The sequence below is a fragment of the Glycine soja genome, chromosome 11 (genome assembly GCF_004193775.1).
Source record: "Glycine soja cultivar W05 chromosome 11, ASM419377v2, whole genome shotgun sequence".
Classification (NCBI taxonomy): Eukaryota; Viridiplantae; Streptophyta; class Magnoliopsida; order Fabales; family Fabaceae; genus Glycine; species Glycine soja.
In genome coordinates this window covers 52141858-52164623 of record NC_041012.1, presented here as the reverse complement: position 1 = coordinate 52164623, position 22766 = coordinate 52141858, and the positions used below count along the sequence as shown (strand labels likewise).

The following is a 22766-nucleotide window of genomic DNA, read 5'->3' as shown; positions in this document are numbered from 1 at the left end:
GCTTCTCCACAGTAAAACTGCAATAATTGATTTGTAGAATCATTTATTTATTCACATAAATAAATAAATATGCATTTTACCATACTAATTTTTTTTTAACGATTATATCATACTAAATCTAACTTTTTTTTTAAAGTTACTATATCACACCGGATATTATATAATCGAATTTAGCGCGATAGGATGCATGGTTTGTTTTTTTTTTTTTTTTGAAAGGCGACAGGATGCGTGATTTGCTTATATGGATTAATAAATAATTTATCACACTTAAATAGTACACGATTTTATTACAAAGAAATCAAACTATGGTCGTGTCCTAAAAATAAGTTATAGTCAAATGGTCCATCATTCAAGATAAGATAACCATTCCAGACTAGCCCAAAAATTGGGCTCAAAATACCAGTGGGCTAAAGTCTCCCATTGAGGCAGCTCTAGATATAGATAGGGCTATTGCTTCCTGCACTCCCATATTGCCTTCTGGAATGGCCAATCTGAAATCTAGAATGCACTCCTTTTTTTTTTTTTTGGCTTCTAGAATGATCAATTTGAAAGATTAAAAAAAAACAATCCGGAAAGAGTGTAGGAAGCAATAACCTCTAGATAGTCCTCCCGATACAGCTCTTGGTTGCACCCAGGCTTCATGATCATCTCACCTCACCAATAGTATCAATGGCTCTTAGGAAAAGGGTCGAGGGAAACAACACTAATTGAACGCTGACATTATTCAATACTCTCAGTGAAGTTGTAACAAATTCAACAAAAACACACGCACATATGTATATACAAAATTTGGCACTAGCTAAGATTACATTTAATATGAACCAAGGGAAGGGAAATGAAACAAGGATTTCGAAGGCAAAAGTGGCAGAGACGAAATGAATGCAGTGTTTATAGAATTAGCGTCAATGGTCAGTGTGGTGCTGCAGGAGTGTTGCACCCGGACCCTACAACTGCAAGTATAAATGAAGGCCGAAGACGACACCAAAGTCTAGTTTACCGGCAAAAAATGCGCTGAAATTTGCAACAGCCATTTCCAAACTATATAAGACTCCAACAGTGCATTATTGTCATATGCGTTGACAACATAATAAGATGTGAGGTTGGAATCCTCTGACCATTAGGTGTCGTGTCGCCCTCGCCTTAAAACCAATCTCATTTATGTGTGCTATTGTGATTTTGAACTGTTACAGAGGATGATGCAGATTTATAATACCAAACTTTTGAAACGATTATCTAGAAAGATTACTGACACATTGATATAGTTAAGTGAATAAGGAACAAAACCATATTAGAAAGAATTCAGCATTGACTAAAGATAACTTAGCTTGAATTTCAAAAGGAAACGGCCAAGAAGAATAAAAAAACTACATCTTAAGCCAAATCAGGCAGAAGAAACAATGCATACATAATACAGGTACAAAACTTCCTTCTACTACATCATACCCTTGTCTAAGAAACTCTAAATTATTGTTAAGATATCTGTAAATAAGCCATCTGAGTGTATCCATTAAATACAGAATTGTCAAGGTTGGCCAAACCCAGCCTTCGGAACAAGCCATACCGCCCATCTTCAACAATAGGACTGGGTGCACGAGCAGGATCATATCTGGTTTGATGGGTGAGGGAAGGACCAGCAACCGGAGGGAGTTCCCAGTAAACATCAAGAATAGATTCAATATACCGGCTATTCTGGAAATGTTGAGCATAAGATATTGGCTCATTACTATGATTAAAGTTATCCCGCATATAGCCTCTAACTCCCCACCATGCTTCATTTGGCCCACAAAGTTCTTCAATATCAACTGCTTTCTCCCAGAATTTCTTCCTCCTTGACCTGATCCTAGCTTCATCACTGTCTTTAAAGCAACTGTGCCCCCCACCTTTGATCAACAAGAGAATGGAATAGAAATGAATTTCCTTATGGGGAACAAGTTATTGCTTACCAGGTACCCCTAATGCTAATAGCCTAATAGAATATATATTAAAAAATTTAAATAGAGAAAATTAATTCCACACCGCTGTAAGGATTATCAAAAGTTGTCTGAAACCAACCAAATATTTTCCAGCTGGATGCTACACTTACTATGGCAACAACAAATAATAATTCTAGAAAGTGAATTTACATACCTCTAATATAAGATTGATCACATATCTGCCTTAATGAATAATGATCACCAGTTCCAGTGTCATAGTTATCCTCAAAGACAAGATGTCGGAACCCAGCTTTCAAAGCTTGTTCAATTCTGCTCATTTTGACATATATAAAATAATAATAGTAATAATCAATAACTGTTTCATCAGAAGCACTCAACTATTGAACCTTGCATCTCAAAGATCTAGTAAATCACCTTTTCAATTCATTCTGGTGGTCATCAAAAAATATAAGAACCCGATTAAGGTCCGAAATCCCGTGTTTCTTCATCACGTTGGGCCAATCAACGCTCCCAAAATCCACAAAGTCCTTCCCAGCATAATACGTGCAGTTACCGTCAACATAAGCAGGTCCCTTTTTCAGGTACTTTTCTGGATGCCTAGGTGAAAGAGAAATAATTGGTGTATCTGGCATAGCCTGCCGCAAAACCCAAGTTGAATGTCCTTTGAAAGCACCACTCTCGATCATCAGATCTGGCTCCAGCCAGCGGGCAATAAACCAAAGCCCAAAGCTGTGGTCAAAGCCCATCCCGTACATGTTGTTCTTGATTGGCCGGGTTTCATATATAGGAACAAACTCTTCTAACCCCTTGAGTAAATCTTTTGATGTCCATTCCACAGATTTACCATGTTTCGATCTGCCTTTACCAAGAATAAGATTATAAGTATCCCACAACAATTCAACAGCACGACTTAATGATTTCAAAATTAAAAGTAAGGATGTGAAACAAGAGTGTTAAAATTAAAAATCATCATTTTACTCCCAATTCCATAATGCTTAAAATGACAAGTTCGTTCACAAAATATTAGTTTGGCCACAAACACTTCATACATTTCTGTTACCTAACACTAACAGAATAATTCTACACCCCCTGCGCCCAACATCATCATCCTACTAATCTTCCTCCTCACTTTGTATGATAAGTATTGAATTTTTTTATATTTCCAATCCCAAGACATTAAATGCATTTACTCTTTCATTTAATACTTTATTAATAAAGTATTAAGAAAATCTATAGAAAGATTTGTAGGAAGATAGTTGGTGATACCACATTGACTAATAATATGGTTATACAATCTAAGGCAGTATTAAAGCTTATCCTAGTGGTTGATGTTGGACCTATTGGGTCACACTCTTACAGGCCATAATCGGAGCACCTACAAATATCCGGTCTTCATCGTGAGCGGGTGTTGAAAATCCACATTGATTAGTAATATAGTCAAAACAGTGAAGTGGTAGCTTTTTGTTGAGTTAGGCTCAAATGCAAATTCTAAAAAGATATAATGTCACCCACTCAAAACAAAAACTGAAAGCTTCATGGACCTATTGGGTCACACTCTTACAGGCCATAATCGGAGCACCTACAAATATCCGGTCTTCATCGTGAGCGGGTGTTGAAAATCCACATTGATTAGTAATATAGTCAAAACAGTGAAGTGGTAGCTTTTTGTTGAGTTAGGCTCAAATGCAAATTCTAAAAAGATATAATGTCACCCACTCAAAACAAAAACTGAAAGCTTCATTGGAAATTATAGCATTTATTTCTATGAAAAAAATTTCCGCTTATTGATTTCTTAATCGTTACCGTAAGGGAAATAAAATGGTTAGCAGAATTGATAAATGCATACAGCCACATTGCTACCTTTGAACAGCTGGCTAGTTTAACAGACACAGGGATTTTCATCAGCATTCAAATAACCGTTCAGGAACAACACATGCAATTAAAATTAAAGGATCAGGAAATAGTAAAATGAATGTAGTAGAAGCATTTAATTTAATTTAATTATTTTTTATCTTGCACATCTCCGAACCAAGCATTAGATCCGAAAGAAAAGCGAAAATGGCTGAGGAAGAGATCAGATCAGAACAAAGAGACTTACAGCAGGGCACGCCGAGGGATCCGAAATCGGAGTCGAGGCCATCGAAGCCGAAGAAGCCGGCGCGGGAGACGGGGGTGTAGGAAGAGGAGATGCAGACGAAGCCGCGAGATGTGAAGAGGAAGGAGAAAGCGAAGAAGACGAAGAGGACGATGGTGACGCAGGGGAGGTAGAAGGAGCCGGAACCGGCGATTCGGGAGAGGTAATTGGAGGCTCTGGTGGTGATGCGGAAGAGAATGTGTTGGTTCTTCTTAGTCTTGGATTCGTCGGCGTCTACATCGGCGTCGGCGTCGGCGTCGGCGTCGTCGTCAGCGTAGGAGTTGACGCGGCGGGAGGAGAGTGTCCGCTCCAACATGGAGGGCGCGGAGAGATTGGGATGGCGGTGAGTAGGGGTGCTGCTGCTGCTCTGTGTCTGTGGAGATGATGACATTCTTTTCTTTCTTCTTAATTTAACCAATTGCTGTGCCACACACTCACTGCCTCTATGTAAAAGATTATTATTATTATTTAAAAATGAATAAAATTACTGGCATGATCAAATTTATAAAATAAAAATCTTATATAGTTGTTCACCGCTCATGTTTAGGATTAATTATTAATATTTATGAAATATTTTTTTTTACTCAAGTGAGAGATTTTGTTCAATAGATGTTGCTGCTTTGAAAAATCTTAATTGATGAGTTGCGGATAGGAATGGAAATATACTAACATCAAATAAGGTTTTGGTTAAATAAGTTTATTTTATTTGAAAACTTAGATAGATTTGTTAATAGACTATTTCATATAATATTTTTTTATATAAATCTATCTTCTTTTTGTATTAGATAATAGATTAATAAATTATTGAAAAAAAATTATGTAAACAAATTTATAATCTATAAAAATCAAAATAATCATTACTTAAAACATGAGACAAAAATAAAAATAGACCAATTAAGTTTTATAAAAATTAAATCTAACACCGTTAATATGGTATATGTTTTTATCAGTTTTAAGATAATTTAGTTTAAAAAATATTTTATAATATCTTTTAATTAAAATATAAATTTATCGGTTACTAAACTTATATGTTTGACTTTTTTATGTAGGTTAATATTCATAATTTTTTAAAAGATAAATAAATATATGAAAGACATCCGATTCCCCTGAAAAAAAAAATAGAAGGCGTAAGAAAGAAAATACATGTTAGAATTGTCTTATCTCCAAGAAATTGTAATAATATATGTTTTGTTTATAACAAATAACAACAAAATGGAAGGGACGAAAACAATGGTGAGCAAAGGCAAGAATAGAGCAAAAGGAAGGAAGGCAAACACAAGCACATCCCATCAATATATATATCTTCCAGATTCCAATCATGGTGTGTCTAGGAGCTCTGTTTGGATGCAAACGTTCCAAATTCCATATCAATTCTTTGTGTTTTGCGTTTGCTGGTTACTAAAGAGGTGGAGAGGTCATAATCCAAACGGTGCCAATGGATTCTTTCTTTCTTTTTTCATGTGTAGGAAAGGAGACATACATTTGTTTTATTGTTTCTAACAAAGATGATTGAGCCAGCTGAGCTGACATCTTGTACCTTTTGCATCAAAGTTGAAACTATGATTCTTGTTATGGAAAGCTACGTCGTTTAGTGAGGCCATAATAACCAGAACTACAAGTTCAATAACCAAGTAACCAACACAGTTTTATACTTTTCTGCAACATAATAATTTTTAAAGAAAACAAGGATTGTGCAGTAAAAGTGTAAATTTTGTTTACACCGTCCTCTAATTATAATTCATAATATACCATAAGTTTATTAATTTTTATAATAATTATTTTAAATTATATTAATAACAAATTATAATTAAATAAGAATATATAAATATTTTATATAGTCAATACATATCATTAAATTCATTTTTAAAACATGTTTTTCTTTTATAAAGGTGTAGCTTTTTTCTTATAAAGAAAAAGTTTCTATATCATTCTCTATGCTAGTTTTAACTATTTGATTCACATTTATGCTTATTGTGTCATAAAACCTAACACATTCTTCTATTTTGTTTTTTTTTCAATCTCTCATAAATAGGGAAACACTGACACAAGGCACCTACGAAATAAATTGAAATAATTTAAAGAATGTGATGGTTATTAAGACACTTCTTCCTCTCTCTCAAAAAAACGACACTTCTTCCAAGATTATATAATAAGATAAAAAACAATTATTAAATAATTTTTTGAATAATCAAAAATAAATTCATTTAAATACTTAATATTATTATCATTTTATTTTTCAATTAATGTTAAGGATAAATTTATAAAATATTTAATGTTTCATTAATTTTTTAAAATAATATTAATGGATAGAAATGAATATATTCTTAAAAACTGAACACAAGGAATATGTTTTTTTTTAAAAAACAAGGATATGTTTGGAGTAGTTGGAGTTTTTGACTTTTTGAATGTAATTTTTAAAACAAAATATGTTTAGCAAAAGTGAAGCTAAAATAATTTTTAAATACTTTTACATTCATTTCTAAAATAAAAAATATTTTATGAAATTAATTTTTAATTTTAAAAAAAATACATATTTCTCATGTTTTTGTTGTCATCATCATTATATTGTGTCATTATAATGATTACTAACATATATTACTAATGTCAACGTCACCATCACTATTATCGTTATCGTTACCACCATTGCATCTTAAAAGATGATACAAAACTCAAACTAACAAATATGATTATATCTTGAATTTAAAAATATTCAAATACTTCTTAATGGTTGTATAAAAATTCCAAACTATCAATTTATGTTAAAAGAGACCAATGACTGGTTACTCCTCTTTTTTTTTTATCAAAAATTAAGTTGGCTTATAACGTGACTGCCGCAAGTCCAAAAAAAAAAAAAAACTTTACAGAAATAGAAATCAAAGAGGATCCTTACCCTATTGAGCTTAGTCCTCGAATGCAAATATAAATAAAAATAGTGGTAATTAATCATGAAAGTCCCTTGCAGAGATCAAAGTACTTGGCCCCAGGTGGGGATGAGCAGTGATTGTTATGAGTGAGACGCCAAAGCTTGAAGACCCCATCAAGGCTCCCAGTGCAAATGGTGCAGCAACTATCTTCATTATCTTCCAGTAATCTCCCTCCTAAGAATGCTGTCACACACCTGATTGGCCCTCTATGGCCCACTAGAACTGCCAGACACGTGTGTTGACCATCTTGTTCTCTAGCCCAAACCCTGCTCGTTGAGTCAGCCGAGCCACTCACTACATATTTGGCCACACTTGCCAGACACAACACTGCATGCGTGTGCCCTTGGATTGAGCCACCGTATTGTAACTGCCCCGCAAACCAACCCTTGTGCCAGTAGTGTATGTAGCCATCAGTGCATCCACCGTACAGAATTCCAGCATCTGGGGTTAGTGTTAAGGCCTTCACTGGGGAGTACTTGGCGTGTAATGTTACTGTGAGAGAATGAGGCTGGTCATGGCTGCAAAAATTTCTACGCCAAACTCTCACCGTGGCATCATCTGAGGCTGTGTAGAGGACCCCATCATCAGCCACGATTATGGCGTTGATTGGCTCAGTGTGTGCCTTGATGGTCTCTATGCACTTCATGTCTGAGATTCTCCACACTTTCACCGTTTTGTCGAGTGAAGCTGTGTATAGAATGTCCTCCGCTGTGTTGATTACCATTGACGTTATTAGCCCCTTGTGCATCTGTCAAACAATCATAAGAAATTCTTAAGTGGTATTTCGTTATGTGGGTTACGATTGTTTCTTACGTTAAATATTTTCTAGTTACATGCCACATTGAAACAACATTTTTAATAGATACTTACTGTCTTGTCTTTGCCGGCGATGTAGCTGCGGACATAGCCTAGTGTCTTTGGGATGGTAGCCAACCGAACATGCTTCAACACCTTATCCCAAGTTCTTCTCCACACCCTTATTTTGCCATCACCATATGCTGCATAAACCGTGTCATTGGACACTTGGAGAGCCACCACCCTGCAAGCCTTGGTCCTGAGTTGTCCACATTCAGTGAACTCAGGGAGCTTCCACACCCTCACAAGGTTGGAGTCAGAGCCAGTGTAGACCAAGCCATTTGATGAGAGGGAAATGGAGAGGATTTGGCCATCGTTTCTGAGGACAGAAGAGGCACAGTGGTAAGTGGTTTGAGGGTCAGAATCAGAGAGTTTTGTGGGAGAAGGAGGAGAGGGAGGGGGTGAGAACTGACGACGGTGGTGAAGAGGAGAGTTTTGGAGGCTGCGAGAAAGAGTGGGACAAGAGAGGCGTGGTGGGGAGTGAATCAAGTTTGTGAAAGGGGTTTCTTTAGTAGAATGGCTTCTCAACAAGTTGCTCTGAGGTGGTGTTGTGCTTGTGGATCTAAAAGCAAAGGATGCGGTGGGATCAGGTGACTTGGCGGAGTCGTCCATTGATCTTCTCTTCTTCAACACCAAAACAAAGATCAGTGGGTGTTTCTTGGTGGTTATGACTTGTCATTGAAGTTGGTGTGACGGGGTTATGAATTGGAGGGGTGGTAGATGCTGGCTATTACTTCGTTTATTGCAATGGTTCAAAATTAATAGTATATTTTCTGCACATTTATGCATTAAAGAAATGAGGAGCATTGGTACATTTGCAGGCCATGGACATATATTTGGTTAGATGCAGCATTAGTTGAGTCAATTGTGTTTTCCAAATATTGTAACTTCAATTTCAGTATCTTCATTACTCTTTCATTAAATTTTTAATTGATTTTATTTTTGATACTGAATTTGAAATATCAATAATGTGTTATTTAACATGGGCTGACGGGGCTTAATTCTAATTTATATTTTTTACTATTGCCATATGGTTGATACCTAAGAAATTAAAAGTGTACTTAAATCATATTAGCTCAACATTAAATATATATATATATATATATATATATATATATATATATATTTATAAAGATAATCGACAGAGGAACAAAATTACATAACTATAATACTTAATTACTCAATTGCACAATTAGAACCTTAATGACTAAAATTATACAATTATAGTGATACACAGAGATCAAACAAAAAAAATGCAATGAAGCATTTGTTTTAAGATGTCGGTGTGGAAGAGTTGACGTGAGCTTTTTACTACAGGAAAAGAAGATAGCAAATCAATGCGAAGTCTTTTAAGGTTCTAACATGTTTAAGAGCACTGGAAAGTGATGCTGGGATGTTCATAAAAGATTCCTTTCTTGGGTTCAAATTTTAGATATAAACATGTGAATATCATAAATGAAAGGATTTGGCAACTATTACATGGAAGGTTATGAGAGATAGTCAATTGCATTTGAGGGAAATGCGAATTTCATTTGAATTAACTGATGATGAGGACAAATTCTTTTTCTAAAATTAGATCATGGTAAATGAGATGGGTCTCAACTTTTTTCCCGAGACACCTATGGCATTAATTGCAAGTTCTATTATAGGAATTCCTTCAAGTTCCAGTCATAAAATTGCTCACCAAACCGTCTGGAATTTGACATCATAATTTTCACTTAAATTTGGTTAGGAAATTGCTGAGGAAGAATGCTTAAATGTGTAGAAACGCAAATAAATGGCAGTGGTTGCGGAAGTCCATACTTTCCAGGAAATTCGAAAACCCACTGGCTTTTACATGAAAATTCACCCACTGCTACTGACATGAAATTCAGTACAACACAGTATATCAACATTAACTTGAAACTTGAACCTGCTCATTGGGGACGTGTATTAATCATGAAGTTGCTAATTATTAAAAGAAAGTATTACTTAGGTGAGATTCTTATATGAATTAGGACTAAATATTTAAACTAATTCACTCGATAATTAATTCTCATTGTCTTTCTTCTAAATCACTACATATATAAATATATTCAATATTTTATACTAAAGTTTAAGCCTAGTCCTTTATTTATAAAAAAAAAAGAAAAAAAAAGAAAGAGAAACGTTTATATACACTGAGTTTCAAGTTGGTCAAGTAATCAAGAGAAAACAAAGCCTAGTAGTAGTAGTCCCTGAATGAAGGCCTTGCCTCACAAAGTGAAATATAGAGAATTGTCAAATTCGAAAGATTGGAATTCATGCTTGTCATTTGATACTCCCTGGATTTCTGTTCCAAGGCAGGTAGGACGGGTCCCCAAGAGGTCTGCATGAAGAGCAATATACTAAGCAATGTCAGAAGTTTGTATGGTATAATTGGAAACTAGCAGTGCAAAATCATGATCTTTTACCTTGGCTTGATGACATAGAGAAGTATGAATCCTATGGCACAGAGTAAGGATAGGCCACCAACGAAAAGATATGCTGTCCCCAAGAAGGGATTTTTTCCTCCCATGACAGTTGTTGTTGAGAGAACCAGCTTCTTTTTCCCTCCAAACTCATACGTGTTATAATTGTTTTCTATTGCTATTTCTATCTCATCATTCACTTCAAGGTCAACCTCTATCTTCCCATATAGTTTTCTGAATGTAGGTAGTGCTGCCGTTCGCATCCAAACTATCAGATCCTCTTTTTGACTCAACTGGTGTATGCCATAAGACCACACAAGTTATTTCCTTTTTCTTAAGAAAACAAAAATGCAAAAAGGGGTAATAATAAAAGGAAGAAATTAAATAATATATATATATATATATATATATATATATATATATATTATATATTTACGGGTATACTCTCATTGAGTTTTGCACCCCCAATCAAATCTCCGCGCTGAAAATTTTTAGGATAAACATCAGAGCCAAATCTGGACCTTTGGTCACTCCCCCATGCAATGTTCTTTTTGTTGACCGTCAAGTCCTTGTTGTTGGTTGAAAATTTGTATGTGTCGTTGAACAGACTCCATGCAATGAGACCACAGGGAACAATAGGCTGGTTATCTTTTGTCTTGTCTTCGGGAAAACAATTCGTTGTTTCCCCCTCTGCTGCCTTACTCCGCAGTTGCTTGTCGTTTCTACTCTTAACATATCTACAAGAATCAACCAAAATCATGTCAACACAATTTGAAGTTTTGAACACTATCACTGCAATAATGGAGAAGAACAGTATGCTAACAATGCACTTTCTGACACACTTTTGAATACTTCCTTCTATTGAGGAGATATAAGGTGGGTTGGATGGTTAGGAGAGAAAGGTGGCGGATTCGATCTTCTCTGCTAACAAAAATTAGCATCCTAACAATTAACATTTGCTGATAAAACAAAAACACTTCCTTCAATTGGTTGAAATTTATTAGAAACCACAAAATTTTGTGGATGTCACATGTTATTAATGAATTTCTCTCTTAATTTTGTAGTTTTCTATAAATTTTAACAAATAAGAAAGAATCTGTTACAAAAAATGTGTTAGAGAGTGAGTTGCTACTCCTCTGCGTAAAGATTTACTGCTAATTTGAAAACTATCACTAATGGAGATGAGTACATACGAGTTTCTAGCAGTTTCAAGTAAGCATAAACAGTGCCTTCATAAACATAAACAATGCCTGAATGCCTTTCCTTATATGTAACTTCAAACAGAAATATGGAAGAAGATTTTTCTGCAACTGGTTCTGGTAGTAATTATCTAGTTGATAATAGATATAAATAGGAGCTTCCATTTTATGCTCGACCTGTAAAGTTTGCAAAAAAATTGTTTTCAATCAGGTGTCAAACAAGGAAATTAAATACCCTGGTGCAAAAAATGAAGTTAGAGAAGTTTATTTAAAAAAACTCAACATGTCTTATTTGGGAGGAAGTGTACTAACAGTCCATTTGGTGATGCAGGTCTTGTTGGTGGTATCGCTTTGAATATAAGCCACTGCATTTTGAGCATGTGAGGGAGGAAGGCAACTCTCCTCATATCAGCTTCCTCCACCTGCATCAGTATTAATTTCTTCATATATCAATGAAATTTTCAGCTTCAGCACAAATCTCATTTCACACAATGTAAGTATGTTATACTATATATGTATACTAGATGTTACACTCTGATGAAAACAATGAAGCAAGACCAATAGGGATGAAGATGACTCCAATGACAGAAATGACCTGGGAAAAAAAAGATAAAATCACTCATCAATTAGTAAAACATTTTGCAAAACCAGAAGCCATGCAGTGAAACTAAATGAGGCAAGTGAGTTGAACGCTATACCCATCCAGGTGTTAGAATTGGTTTCCATGCAGGAAGTTCTTGCTGTGAGAATTTTGAATCTACAATTAAAAAAATATATGTTCTGAACAATAATGCAAACACAAGTTTGAACATGAAATAGCCTCAAATCCTCCAGATTTTAGTGCAAAATTAGCATTCATTTGAAATAATTGGCATCATAACGAAGACATGACAAGTTTAATTAAGGTAACAAATGGTTTTTATTTTTTTCCTGGAATGATCTATTGTTCCATGCTCTGCCCCATGAAAAATACATAGACTAATGGTAAATGAAACAGGATATTTATCTAACCAAGTGAAGAACACACATATGGGTTTCGTGGAAGTTTTCTTTGAAGTGGGAGGAGCGTCTTTGTCATCCGGCATATCAATGGTTGATAAAACAATGGGAGATAGAGAGAATTTCATTCTCTTATTTTATCATATTCCATTCCTTCAATTCTCAAATTTTACCAATAATCTAATAAAGAGATACTTTTATTCGATATATAGTTTTTTAGATTTTTTTTACTCTTCAACTGATATTGCAAACTATCTCAACCTCGTGCGAGATAAAATTTCTCAACATATAAAAAATATGGGAAGAATTTATGAACCAATACCTTATGAATGAAAAATACAAGGACTTGTTTCTGACAGAATAAACAAAATCTAAATTGGTAAACAAAATGAATAAAATATTAAAATCCAAATAAAGAAAAACTTTAAACACGGAAATCTTGTTCAAACCTAATACTATTACATAAATTTAATATACAATATTTTCAAATATTAGTTAAAAAAAGTGTCTAATAACCGTTTGTGTGAGGAATTTGATGACAAATTTTTATTGCCAACTCAAAAAGAATGTATCAGAAAATAAAAAACTCATTAAATACAATGCTAAATTAACTTCAAAAAATAATTGTCTTCGGCACATGCTTCAACAAATGATTCGAAGGCAGTGAGAACGTACTCCCTAAACAAAATGAAGTTGGGGGGAACTGCATGGGAAATCCAACGACAAATGCTACCATATTGTACAGCCTGACATAGAGGTATAATCATAATTTAATAAATAAAAATCAATAATAATGAATGGGGTCATTTTGTCAAGAAGCTGAAGTCACAGCTTCTACAACATCATCTGACTCGTCAACCATCATTTCATTTCTGAAAAGCAATTTCAAATATGGAAGAGCCTTGGGAAGCACGGACAAATCAGCTACATTGACACTCATCATGTCAAATGCAATACATGTTTTATGCATGTGTGTTTCATCGAATACAGGAATTTTAGGATATCTTTGGCTGAAATGAGTCAGTATGGTTCGATATGCATTGGCAGACTGTCCCATTTCTATGGCTTCATTTGTGGTGCTGTGATTTCTTGCTATAGCCTCCTCTACCATAGCATCCTCGAAAGTTGCCTGCATCAATTACAAGTCAGAAGTTGACAGCACTCACTAGTGATGGCATTAAGCAACGAACAATGCTCTATAGAGTTAGAGTTAGTTCACAAAGAAAATGTTGAAGGAAATACATTAACAAGGACAATAATATATATTGTTGGAATTAAAGCATTCATTGCAAAAGGAATTGAAGTAAAAAGATCATAAATAAGACTATCCTTTTAAATATAAATCAAAGAAACATGTATTTTTTCGATAAAAAATAATTACATAATTTACCGCAAAGGAATCTCAAAGATACAAACTCTATTGTAAAAGTATCCAAGCTTGCGAAACAGAGTGAGGTAAAATAAGTTTGAACTACAGAGCAGAAGTTAATTAACGTGAAAGAGGGTTAGTTTTGCCAAAGATTTACCAACTGGAGAACCAAGAACTTCTAGATTTTTAAGGCTTTGTTTATCATTGTTGGATCTGAAATAAGACTAGGATTGCTAATGTTTGAAATCAACTCCAACCAGCACACCCTTAAAAAGTTAAGACTAGAATACTCGCATACTTCTGCAGTAGTAGCCTAAATACAGTACCAAATTCTTATACTGATCTCATTCCACATCCTTTTAAGATATTACCAGAAAAAGCTAAATTGTTAAAAGTTCAAACAACATCAAGTAATTACTTGCCTCATGTATGAGAACTGTTGCACCACCAGATGCTTCTATTAGTTCTGGGCAGGGCCTTGTGTCACCAGAATATACAATCTTCCAGCCAGGTATCACTTTTCCGACAGTATTAGTCCTCTCTTCTGCTTTTAAAACAACACCAAATGCTTGAGGGCAATGTACAACCGGGAAACTAATCAAGGCCTTCAGACCAGCTTCCTGGATTACCTCCTTAAATTTCTTTAGGATAGGAGAAACTACATCTTTGTCAACAGGACTACCTGGTCTTTTAAAATAGGTTTGCATGCGAGATCCTCTAGCAAATAAAGTAGAATCAACTTTTGATGCAATTAAGTCCCCATTATTATTGTTCAGATTCCGAGAATTAACTGAATTTCCTGGAAAATCATCCTCAAAAGCTTCCAATGAAGCTGCTGTGGTGTGCTTGCAATCGAGAAATAGCATATCTAAATCTTCCAGTCTTTGGTATGCATCTAAATATCTCTTAAGCTGCCTTGGTCCTACAACAAGCAGTGGTTCATGAGGCACCCCCCTCAGCAAATCACAGCGCAGAGCAAGGATCCTGGCCAAGCCTGTATGGTGATCAGCATGAATATGTGAAATCCAAATGCACCTTAAAGTTCTCACAGCATCATCAGCACCAGTAACACCATATCTGTTTCCAAAGGATACATCAACCAACAGTTCATATTAAAAGAGAAATTAAGTGTGGTACTATATAAACATGAATGAATGTTAGGGATATGGATAGACTTGCCTTCTTTTAAGTTGTCCCAAGGTTCCTTCACCACAATCCAAGAGCAAACCTCCACTTGAAAAAAGATTTATATATATTGAGCTCACATTTCGGTATTTTGATGGCTGGGACGAGCCAGTTCCAAGAAGAACTATCTCCAAATCATCTCTCCTTATATTTTCCAAACAAGCAGGAATACCATTAGCACATAGCCATGGTTCCTCAATCATCATCCCATGATCTGCCACAGGAGTTAAATCCTCTTTTGTCTGACTACATTCTTGCCAGAGCTGACTTACATGCCTAACTGCTTCCAAAACCTCTGGAATTTCTGACAGCAACTCATCAATGATTTCTGAGGAAGCCGCCGTTGTAGGAATACAAGATCTATCCAACCCAAGATGAGCATAAGGACGCAAAGTAAACTGTATAGCAGAAAGTAATATATCTATCAAAATATGAAGTTGGCAAAAGCAAGAGATAGAGATCAAGTAAGTGAAACTACGGTCCTAAGGTGACTACTGACAAATGTATCAGGTAGATAATTCGAGAAGCACTATAAGGAAAAAGATGATAAAAACTCTCCTAAGGTGATTTGGTCATGTCAGAAGATTAAAAGAACCTCAAGTGAGCGACAAGTAGATTAAATGGAAGATAATTTGGTTTAAAAGGATTGATGAGAGCCTGAGAACATGCTCTAATGGTTTTACAGAAAAATTTGGGGTCTTAAAAATTTGCTTCAATACATTTCTTACATAATTTTGTGACAACAGTCCATGAAGAACCACTCTCCAAGGACTTGACAAGAAGAATGCCATTCTTATGTTCTTTCTTACTGATGCATCCAAAAAAATTTGAATTGTTCAAAGAGAACAAGTTAGACCACCAGAAATGTTTATTTAAAAATCAGATGAATGGTATTTAAGCTTGTACATTATTAGTTATAAGCATAGTGCTTTAAGTTGTCAACTACAATAGGCTCTTATTAAAAAGTGTCATAAAAAATCTTGTAATTATCTATAAGGAGCCCAAAAAAGGCATCCATTGTCACAATTAGAACAAATAAGTTAACGGCTAGGCCACATCAATCTTTCATACCTTAAGAAGATTTTCAGCAGAAATGACTTCAGAAAGTTCTGAAAATGAACCCTGCAAAGGAATCAAATCAAACAATTTAATTAGACTCATTTATGTCTTAATTACCTTCGTCTAGTAAAAAAAATTTCATCTTCAATCATGTGACAAACCTCACTTGAAGCAAGACAGCCAAATTTTGAGCTATTGTGATTAGGAAGAGACCATAATCCTGGAGCTGGAAAGAACTGAGGACACAAGTAATTAAGTCGTGTTGCAATTCTTGCACTAGCTTTCAAAATAGGAATCTCTACATTCTTCCTGCAAACAGAATGAGCAACCAGGTGTAATCCTAATAAAGCAGGTAAGAGAACCAGAAAAAGGACTCTCCAGAAGAAAAACATCTTACTTTTCATGTCCAGCCATGATATGTTGAGCAGAACCAAATTTCTTCATCCATTTTTGGTAATTTGAACAACTCACAACAGATGAAGGAGTTAGGTGAATTACACAAGTGACACTCTTCCCAGCCTCTGGTTGGTTGTCTGTTTGATCACAATAACTAGCAAGTGATTGTACAGACAATAATGCTTCCAAATGAGATTCTGTTGGGCAATCAACAAGGAGTACAATGGGACCAGGAACAGAAGGACCCAAGACATCACTTGGATGAACCTATTTTAGTAGACAAACAGTTGCTTTACAATGTATTGAAGCATGTGTAATTGAGATTGAAATCCATCAGGCTCAAATTCTGTTTCCTTTTCTAATTCTACTCTGCTTTGGGCAAATAATGTAGAGTTTTGAGACTAACCATGATATTCTGGCGATCAGATTTCACTGAGTTTCCAAGTTGCAGTTCACGATACTTAGGCCCAGGTCTGAGACCAAGAGCCTTAGCTTTCTCTGGATCAAATTTCCCCTTGATTTCAGGCAGTTCACAAACATATACAACAGACATATCACCAGGTTTTGCAGCAGATAGCTTTTTGCCATTGGGAGAGTCAAGGGTTTCTAAATTATGATCCATCCTCTTCCGTGAAGAGCTTTCTGAAGGTGTCAGCAGCTGACCTTCAATGCAATTTGGTTGTAGGATAATGGCTGATATTTTGACCACCTCGTCATCAATAAGAACAATGGGGTCCAAAAGCTTGCTTTGACATTGCACAATGGGTCCATCAATGTTGGAGATGGGGCCGAAGCTCTTTGTGTGAACCATGGCAGCATTGGGAATAAAAGATCTCATGGCATCTACCAAATACTTAAGATCTGACGGCCCCCATATATTAACCTACAAATTAAAAGAAACTATCATTTATAATAGATAAATATAAATATATACGATGAAAAAGGAAGATTAAATGCTGCTTACAGACATCCCTTCTTCTCCCATGCCAGCCAAAGTAAGAAGTAAACCTGCGAGTTGAAGAAAAAATATTTAAAGGCCCTTGTACATGAATCACCAATCTAACCGGTAACAGTAAAGAAGAAACAATTGAACATGGCAAGTTATACAGACCTGGAAGGCCACCGGCAGTCTCAGAACAGACGCGAGAAAGAAAAATGTGATCTATCTGAAGAAAGATGAACAACAATTACATGAGATGATACTACTAGTAATAGGCAATTCAATTAACATTAGGAGAGAAAAGGATTGAAGTTGAAGATATAGCATACCTTTGATAACTTAATCTTATGCTCAGTGCAAAACCTTTGCAATCCCTGAATTGAAGATGAATATAAATAATAATCCTCAACAGAGAGATAGGAAGGCAGATAATAATGTCCGAATATAGAGTTACCTCTCCAGCATTGAATATAAATCTTTGATTGTCGAAGAAAAGAAGGACAGAAGGAGAGGTATCTTGAGTATCCATCCCAGTTCCCAATATCTGAACATAAGAGATGGTATTGATTGGGTTGAGCTTGCGAACTTTGAGTAGAAGGTTCTTCTTGGAGATGTCGTTTTTGTCTCTGCCCTCGGCCCTTCTCTTGTTGAAGCTAGAAGACTCCTCCTTCACTTCCATTGGCTTTGGCGTCGTGCTTTTTCTGCGGTGTCGTTTCGAGGACGAGGCCAGAACTGTTAGAAGAGAACGGAACTGGATGTTGGAGGGTTTGGGGAGAGAAGAATGAAGAAGGAAGTACCCAAACTTTGAAACTTGGGCCATCGCCTCGGCCTTTATCCGTGCTGCCTGCCACACCACCTCACCGCACCACCCTTCACCCCGTCACCAATCTCCTCTCATTAATTTTTTTCTTTTCTCTATCTTTTACATTTTTTTATGAGAATAATTTAGAGTAACAACAATCATTCACCAGATAAATTTAGGATGTGTTGATTTATATTTTTATTTTCTATTTTTATTTTTTTAAAAATATTTTCATTTTTAAAAGATTAGAATATTAAAAACATGTTTGATTTGATTTATTATTTTCATGTATGTTTTCAAGAGTAAATATATTTTTATATTTACTTAAAATTATATCTTTTCCACCTGATTTTATGAAATTTCTGGTTTTAACTAAAAAGGAGAGATTTTATTACTTTCAATTGTTAGTTCATTGAAATATATTTTCACTGAAAATGAAAACAGCAAAAATTTAATCCAACATATTTTCATCATCATTTTTTATTTTTACTGAAAATAAAAATAGAAAATAACCAAACCAACATCCCAAAGATTTTAATCATTATTTTCTATTTTATTCACTAGAATTCATGGATAGCCTTTTTAACTAGGAATGGTAACGAGCACCGCGGGATATGGATAATGTGTAAGTGCTACTTATCCCATGACTTAAAATATATGCTCCGGTATGTAAGTACTCACGGATATTTATGGATATTAATGAATATTAAAAACCTAAAAAAATGATTTTTTTAGCAAAAAAATTTATATATATAATGCTCAACAACTTTAACGAAACTATACTTTTTAAATGTTTTCATTACATCACTTTAAAGCATAAATTCAAATAACATTAATCTTTTTAAAACATAACTTCAAATTCTAACTTATGTTATATACGAGAGTATTTTGGTTAACTCATGGTGTGTGAGTAGCACTGTTTCATATTTGGTACAGATTTTATTTATAGTTGCAAGTAACAAATACTCATTTACACTACATGTTTCATATTTAGTACGGATTTTAGTTGGGAATGTAGATTTTTTATCATCCCTATTTGTAACAAGTAGTAAGTGCAATCACCTGTAAACTTAAGAAAAACAAATGTTTTAAGTATCAAGTTTTAATCGGTTGAAAGATGTGAAGTAGAAATCACTTTATACAAACTGTTTTGTTTCTAACTAAATGTCAAACACTTGAATTTAGAACACAAAATACAAAATCACTATTATTTTTTTTGTTGCAAGAAAGTTCAACCGTGTCAAACGAATTCCTTATAATATAATTTGGTAAATGTCTTATCAACAAAAATCGCCAAAATCAAATAGGCAATTATGTGTTTTTAATTTTGTAACCATGTTTCTTATTGGTGCATACACATGATTACAAAAAGGAGGAATAATATAAAATGTTTTTTTTAGCAACAGAGCTGGAATAGCTCAGTTGGTTAGAGCGTGTGGCTGTTAACCACAAGGTCGAAGGTTCAAGCCCTTCTTCTAGCGTTTGTTTTCTTTTAAAATGACTCCCAATACATTGGCCCAACTCAACCTCCCCTTACTTTATCCGTTTATATAAGTTGTAGCTATGCAAAGCGTAGCAGATAGATAAGATCATCAAAAGAACAACCACATGATTGTATTCATCAGCTCAACATAACACTTTGAAATAGCATCACACAGATCAGATGTCACTCCTCCAACTCCAACTCACTTCTCATGCATTACGCTCTGTCTCTTCCCATAACTTCAGACCCCTCTATTCATCTAAGCGTGTCAGCTATGTAAGAACCAAAATTAGAGCTGTTGGCACAGTCCCTGATGAGAAGGACTCTGATTCAGACATCACCACTGACCCCGATGAGCCACCTTATGTCGGCCTCGTATTTGTTAGTGTAAGTTCAACAATTAATTAATAAATATGATGCTACATTAATTGGTTTTACATTTTTTATGTCTCTTTATGATTTTGGTTGTTTCTTGTGGCCGCGTTTGGTTAGTCTGTATTGCTACCAGATGGAACACCAGATATGCACTTTCGTTCTGCTTGTGGAGGCCAGAGGCTTAGGAAGATAATGCTCGATTCCAATGTTGACCTCTATGGACCCTATGTAATTACCTCAGCAACCTTACTGTTTGCTCTATTTTATTGTGTGAATTAAGCAGTTCATATGCTTAATTTGTTACTTTTTCCAGGCCAGACCTTTGTTAAATTGTGGAGGAGGTGGAACTTGTGGCACATGTATGGTGGAGGTGAGCTATATGTATATTAATAACCTTTTTAAGGGGTGTTTAATGGGGGGGAATGCTTTTGAAGTCTTACACTTTCATGTTTGGTATAATTATTTTAAAAAAATTAACTATATTTCCTAATTAATAATATATTCTTATGGAAAATGTGAGGATCTAAAATTCCTATAATTGATGAAAAAGTTTCAGTCACACTCATGATTCTTCGTACCAAACATACATTTGTTTAAAATGTATAACAATAAAAACCACCTTTTATTCGACGACAGATTAAATAAAGTACGCTATTTTACAATTGTTGTTAGGTTCTTGAAGGCAAGGAGCTTCTAAACCCTCGCACTGATAAAGAGAAAAAAATACTAAAGAAGGTAATAGACCGAATGCAAACTTGATCGTCAGATTGAAAATTTTTGCCTGCCATTTTTTACCATGAACTATATTTGTTTGTGGCTAAGAAGAGAATGATGGTTTTGCTATCTGGACTTTTTCTTTTTCTTTTTCAAGAAACCAAAGAATTGGAGATTAGCATGTCAAACAACTGTTGGTAAACCAGATTCCAGAGGAGCGGTTCGTGATTCTTCACTCTTCAACTTTAGTAATCCTTGTCTTTGGTTGATAAATTAGAAATTGTTTTACAGCATTGTTACTTAAACTATTCTTACTTTGTGTTATACTATATAGAATTTAATTTAAATATATTATTATTGTCAATTAATTATAAATTATTAACTTTTATAATATTTACTTTAAAAACCATGCTTAAAAGATAATTTTTAGTTAGTTTATAGTGTAACATTCTTTACACTTAAAATGCATGAATATAAAGCTCAGGTATTGGTTTGCGATTTGATGCAGGTTGTGATTCAACAACTACCAGAGTGGAAAGGACACGAATGGAAATATGCAAAGCCTGGAGAGTCGGACTGGGAGTCGGAGTAAAGGAAATGATATATATATAAAACGAATTTCTTCCAATGACATTTTTGTTTTCGCTTCATTGCAAACCATGAAGAAAGCCTTGGATACCTGCAATTCGAACATAGGAGATATATTCTGTTTTCTTAGACTTCAGAGGCACTTCAAGAAGAAAAAAAATATGGAAAATATTGTAAAGCTCATTTGCCTTTTTACGTTCCTTAATTTTTAGTGGGATCCACTAATTATAAATTATTTAGATAAGTTAACACTGTGTTAATAGAAAGAAAAAAGAAATCAAAACACGAAAGAATCATAGGAAAATGTGTTATAACCTCATTTTGTTTTCTCACCATAGTTGTCTGTTCATACATATTCTTGATTACTAAAGTAAAGAGATAGTACAAGCTAACTTGAGTCTCGCTAATGTTCTATGGTTATAGCTAGGAAAATATGTTATAACCTTATCTTTAATTTGAAGAATATTTTAGTAGGTTGAGATAATATTGAATGGAGAAAAATCATTAAATTTGTTAAGATGTTGTCTTAGTATCACCAAAAGCTCTAACACTTTCATTTCATTGCTTAAATACATCAATAAATCTTCAAGTGATAGTGAATTCAATTTTCTTTAGTAAAGTTTTGAATTTTAAATTGTGGATGAAAAAAAAATATATGATTAAGATAGAAGAGTCTCATTAAAGATGATCAATCATTTTTTTTTTACGGATATTAATTATCCACAAAAGTGAATCGATAATTCATATCAATAATATGATATCAAAAAATTGCTTAAATCCATTTTCTGCGCACCAACGGTTGATACTTTTTTCCTCTGTTTTTGTTCATTTAATTTCTTAATTTTAGTATCGACAACAAGTGGGAAAGGAAAAGGCATGCGTGGTTAAGAAAAGTTTATAGGTGTTAAAATATTTCAGCAGCCAAACTCGGTGAGATGGTCTTAGAGCTCGACAACAACTGGTCCAAATAGGCAAATAGTAGTATGCTTTTTTCTAGTTATTTTAGAAAAGTTGTCATTGATTACAGTAGATTATTTCTTTGATGTTTTTTGTTTTCTGATCCGTAAGAGACATCTGACAAAGAATTTATAATATTTACGTACCCTGCTTAATTAATTAAGCTAAATCCTTTGATGTTTAAGAACTGTAATAAATATGATTTGTCAATGGCCCGTTTGGTCAGTATTAGATCTCTGATCGGCCAAAAACCTAGCACAGTTCAATATTATGTAACTGGACAAGATAATTGTCTATTATAATTCTATGTAACTGAACAAGAATAAAAATGTCTCTATGTAACTGAACAAGATAATTGTCTATTATAATTCTATGTAACTGAACAAGAATAAAAATGTCTCTATGTAACTGAACAAGATTACTT

At 34.5% G+C, this 22766-nt stretch overlaps 5 protein-coding genes and 1 non-coding gene across 6 annotated transcripts; 2 read left to right on the top strand and 4 right to left on the bottom strand.

Annotated features, from left to right (window-relative positions):
- Positions 1–1259: 1259 nt before the first annotated feature.
- LOC114373108 lies at positions 1260–4498 on the bottom strand. Its single transcript, XM_028330648.1, has 4 exons — positions 4033–4498; positions 2349–2793; positions 2128–2243; positions 1260–1880 (listed from the first exon to the last, which is right to left on the bottom strand). Exons 1-4 carry the CDS (start codon positions 4457–4459, stop codon positions 1471–1473), a joined length of 1398 nt encoding a protein of 465 aa, XP_028186449.1. The 5' UTR covers positions 4460–4498; the 3' UTR covers positions 1260–1470.
- A 2309-nt stretch (positions 4499–6807) lies between these two features.
- On the bottom strand, positions 6808–8685 carry LOC114375828 (protein JINGUBANG-like). The gene is made up of 2 exons (XM_028333692.1): positions 7863–8685; positions 6808–7740 (listed from the first exon to the last, which is right to left on the bottom strand). The coding sequence occupies exons 1-2, from the start codon at positions 8457–8459 to the stop codon at positions 7012–7014; spliced, it is 1326 nt and encodes a 441-aa protein (XP_028189493.1). The 5' UTR covers positions 8460–8685; the 3' UTR covers positions 6808–7011.
- Positions 8686–9853: 1168 nt separating this feature from the next.
- LOC114377075 (ALA-interacting subunit 3-like) lies at positions 9854–10658 on the bottom strand. The gene is made up of 2 exons (XM_028335464.1): positions 10280–10658; positions 9854–10194 (listed from the first exon to the last, which is right to left on the bottom strand). The coding sequence occupies exons 1-2, from the start codon at positions 10537–10539 to the stop codon at positions 10137–10139; spliced, it is 318 nt and encodes a 105-aa protein (XP_028191265.1). The 5' UTR covers positions 10540–10658; the 3' UTR covers positions 9854–10136.
- A 2340-nt stretch (positions 10659–12998) lies between these two features.
- Positions 12999–18349, bottom strand: LOC114377072 (tRNase Z TRZ3, mitochondrial-like). The gene is made up of 11 exons (XM_028335461.1): positions 17878–18349; positions 17753–17797; positions 17595–17649; positions 17448–17491; positions 16890–17366; positions 16485–16750; positions 16249–16396; positions 16100–16150; positions 15023–15426; positions 14266–14920; positions 12999–13603 (listed from the first exon to the last, which is right to left on the bottom strand). The coding sequence occupies exons 1-11, from the start codon at positions 18241–18243 to the stop codon at positions 13286–13288; spliced, it is 2829 nt and encodes a 942-aa protein (XP_028191262.1). The 5' UTR covers positions 18244–18349; the 3' UTR covers positions 12999–13285.
- A 1283-nt stretch (positions 18350–19632) lies between these two features.
- On the top strand, positions 19633–19706 carry TRNAN-GUU. The gene has a single exon. It is a non-coding gene; the product is annotated as a tRNA-Asn (tRNA).
- Positions 19707–19777: 71 nt separating this feature from the next.
- LOC114377074 (photosynthetic NDH subunit of subcomplex B 3, chloroplastic-like) lies at positions 19778–21634 on the top strand. The gene is made up of 6 exons (XM_028335463.1): positions 19778–20095; positions 20201–20311; positions 20397–20453; positions 20756–20818; positions 20955–21017; positions 21306–21634. The coding sequence occupies exons 1-6, from the start codon at positions 19889–19891 to the stop codon at positions 21387–21389; spliced, it is 585 nt and encodes a 194-aa protein (XP_028191264.1). The 5' UTR covers positions 19778–19888; the 3' UTR covers positions 21390–21634.
- Positions 21635–22766: the final 1132 nt, after the last annotated feature.

What these genes read in the sequence shown, in the direction of transcription:
- LOC114377075 (XM_028335464.1), bottom strand. Translation starts at nt 10,539, where the DNA reads ATGCGAACGGCAGCACTACCTACATTCAGAAAACTATATGGGAAGATA. An exon ending in CTCTATGTCATCAAGCCAAG is followed by an intron (nt 10,195 to 10,279) that starts GTAAAAGATCAT and finishes CTCTTCATGCAG; the next exon opens with ACCTCTTGGGGACCCGTCCT.
- LOC114375828 (XM_028333692.1), bottom strand. Translation starts at nt 8,459, where the DNA reads ATGGACGACTCCGCCAAGTCACCTGATCCCACCGCATCCTTTGCTTTT. An exon ending in TCGCCGGCAAAGACAAGACA is followed by an intron (nt 7,741 to 7,862) that starts GTAAGTATCTAT and finishes ATTGTTTGACAG; the next exon opens with ATGCACAAGGGGCTAATAAC.
- LOC114373108 (XM_028330648.1), bottom strand. Translation starts at nt 4,459, where the DNA reads ATGTCATCATCTCCACAGACACAGAGCAGCAGCAGCACCCCTACTCAC. An exon ending in ATCCCTCGGCGTGCCCTGCT is followed by an intron (nt 2,794 to 4,032) that starts GTAAGTCTCTTT and finishes TTCTTGGTAAAG; the next exon opens with GCAGATCGAAACATGGTAAA. An exon ending in TGATCAATCTTATATTAGAG is followed by an intron (nt 1,881 to 2,127) that starts GTATGTAAATTC and finishes TGTTGATCAAAG; the next exon opens with GTGGGGGGCACAGTTGCTTT.
- LOC114377072 (XM_028335461.1), bottom strand. Translation starts at nt 18,243, where the DNA reads ATGGCCCAAGTTTCAAAGTTTGGGTACTTCCTTCTTCATTCTTCTCTC. An exon ending in CTGATCGCCAGAATATCATG is followed by an intron (nt 16,751 to 16,889) that starts GTTAGTCTCAAA and finishes CTACTAAAATAG; the next exon opens with GTTCATCCAAGTGATGTCTT. An exon ending in TTGGGACAACTTAAAAGAAG is followed by an intron (nt 14,921 to 15,022) that starts GCAAGTCTATCC and finishes CTTTGGAAACAG; the next exon opens with ATATGGTGTTACTGGTGCTG.
- LOC114377074 (XM_028335463.1), top strand. Translation starts at nt 19,889, where the DNA reads ATGTCACTCCTCCAACTCCAACTCACTTCTCATGCATTACGCTCTGTC. An exon ending in GTGGCACATGTATGGTGGAG is followed by an intron (nt 20,454 to 20,755) that starts GTGAGCTATATG and finishes AATTGTTGTTAG; the next exon opens with GTTCTTGAAGGCAAGGAGCT. An exon ending in AGAAAAAAATACTAAAGAAG is followed by an intron (nt 20,819 to 20,954) that starts GTAATAGACCGA and finishes TTCTTTTTCAAG; the next exon opens with AAACCAAAGAATTGGAGATT.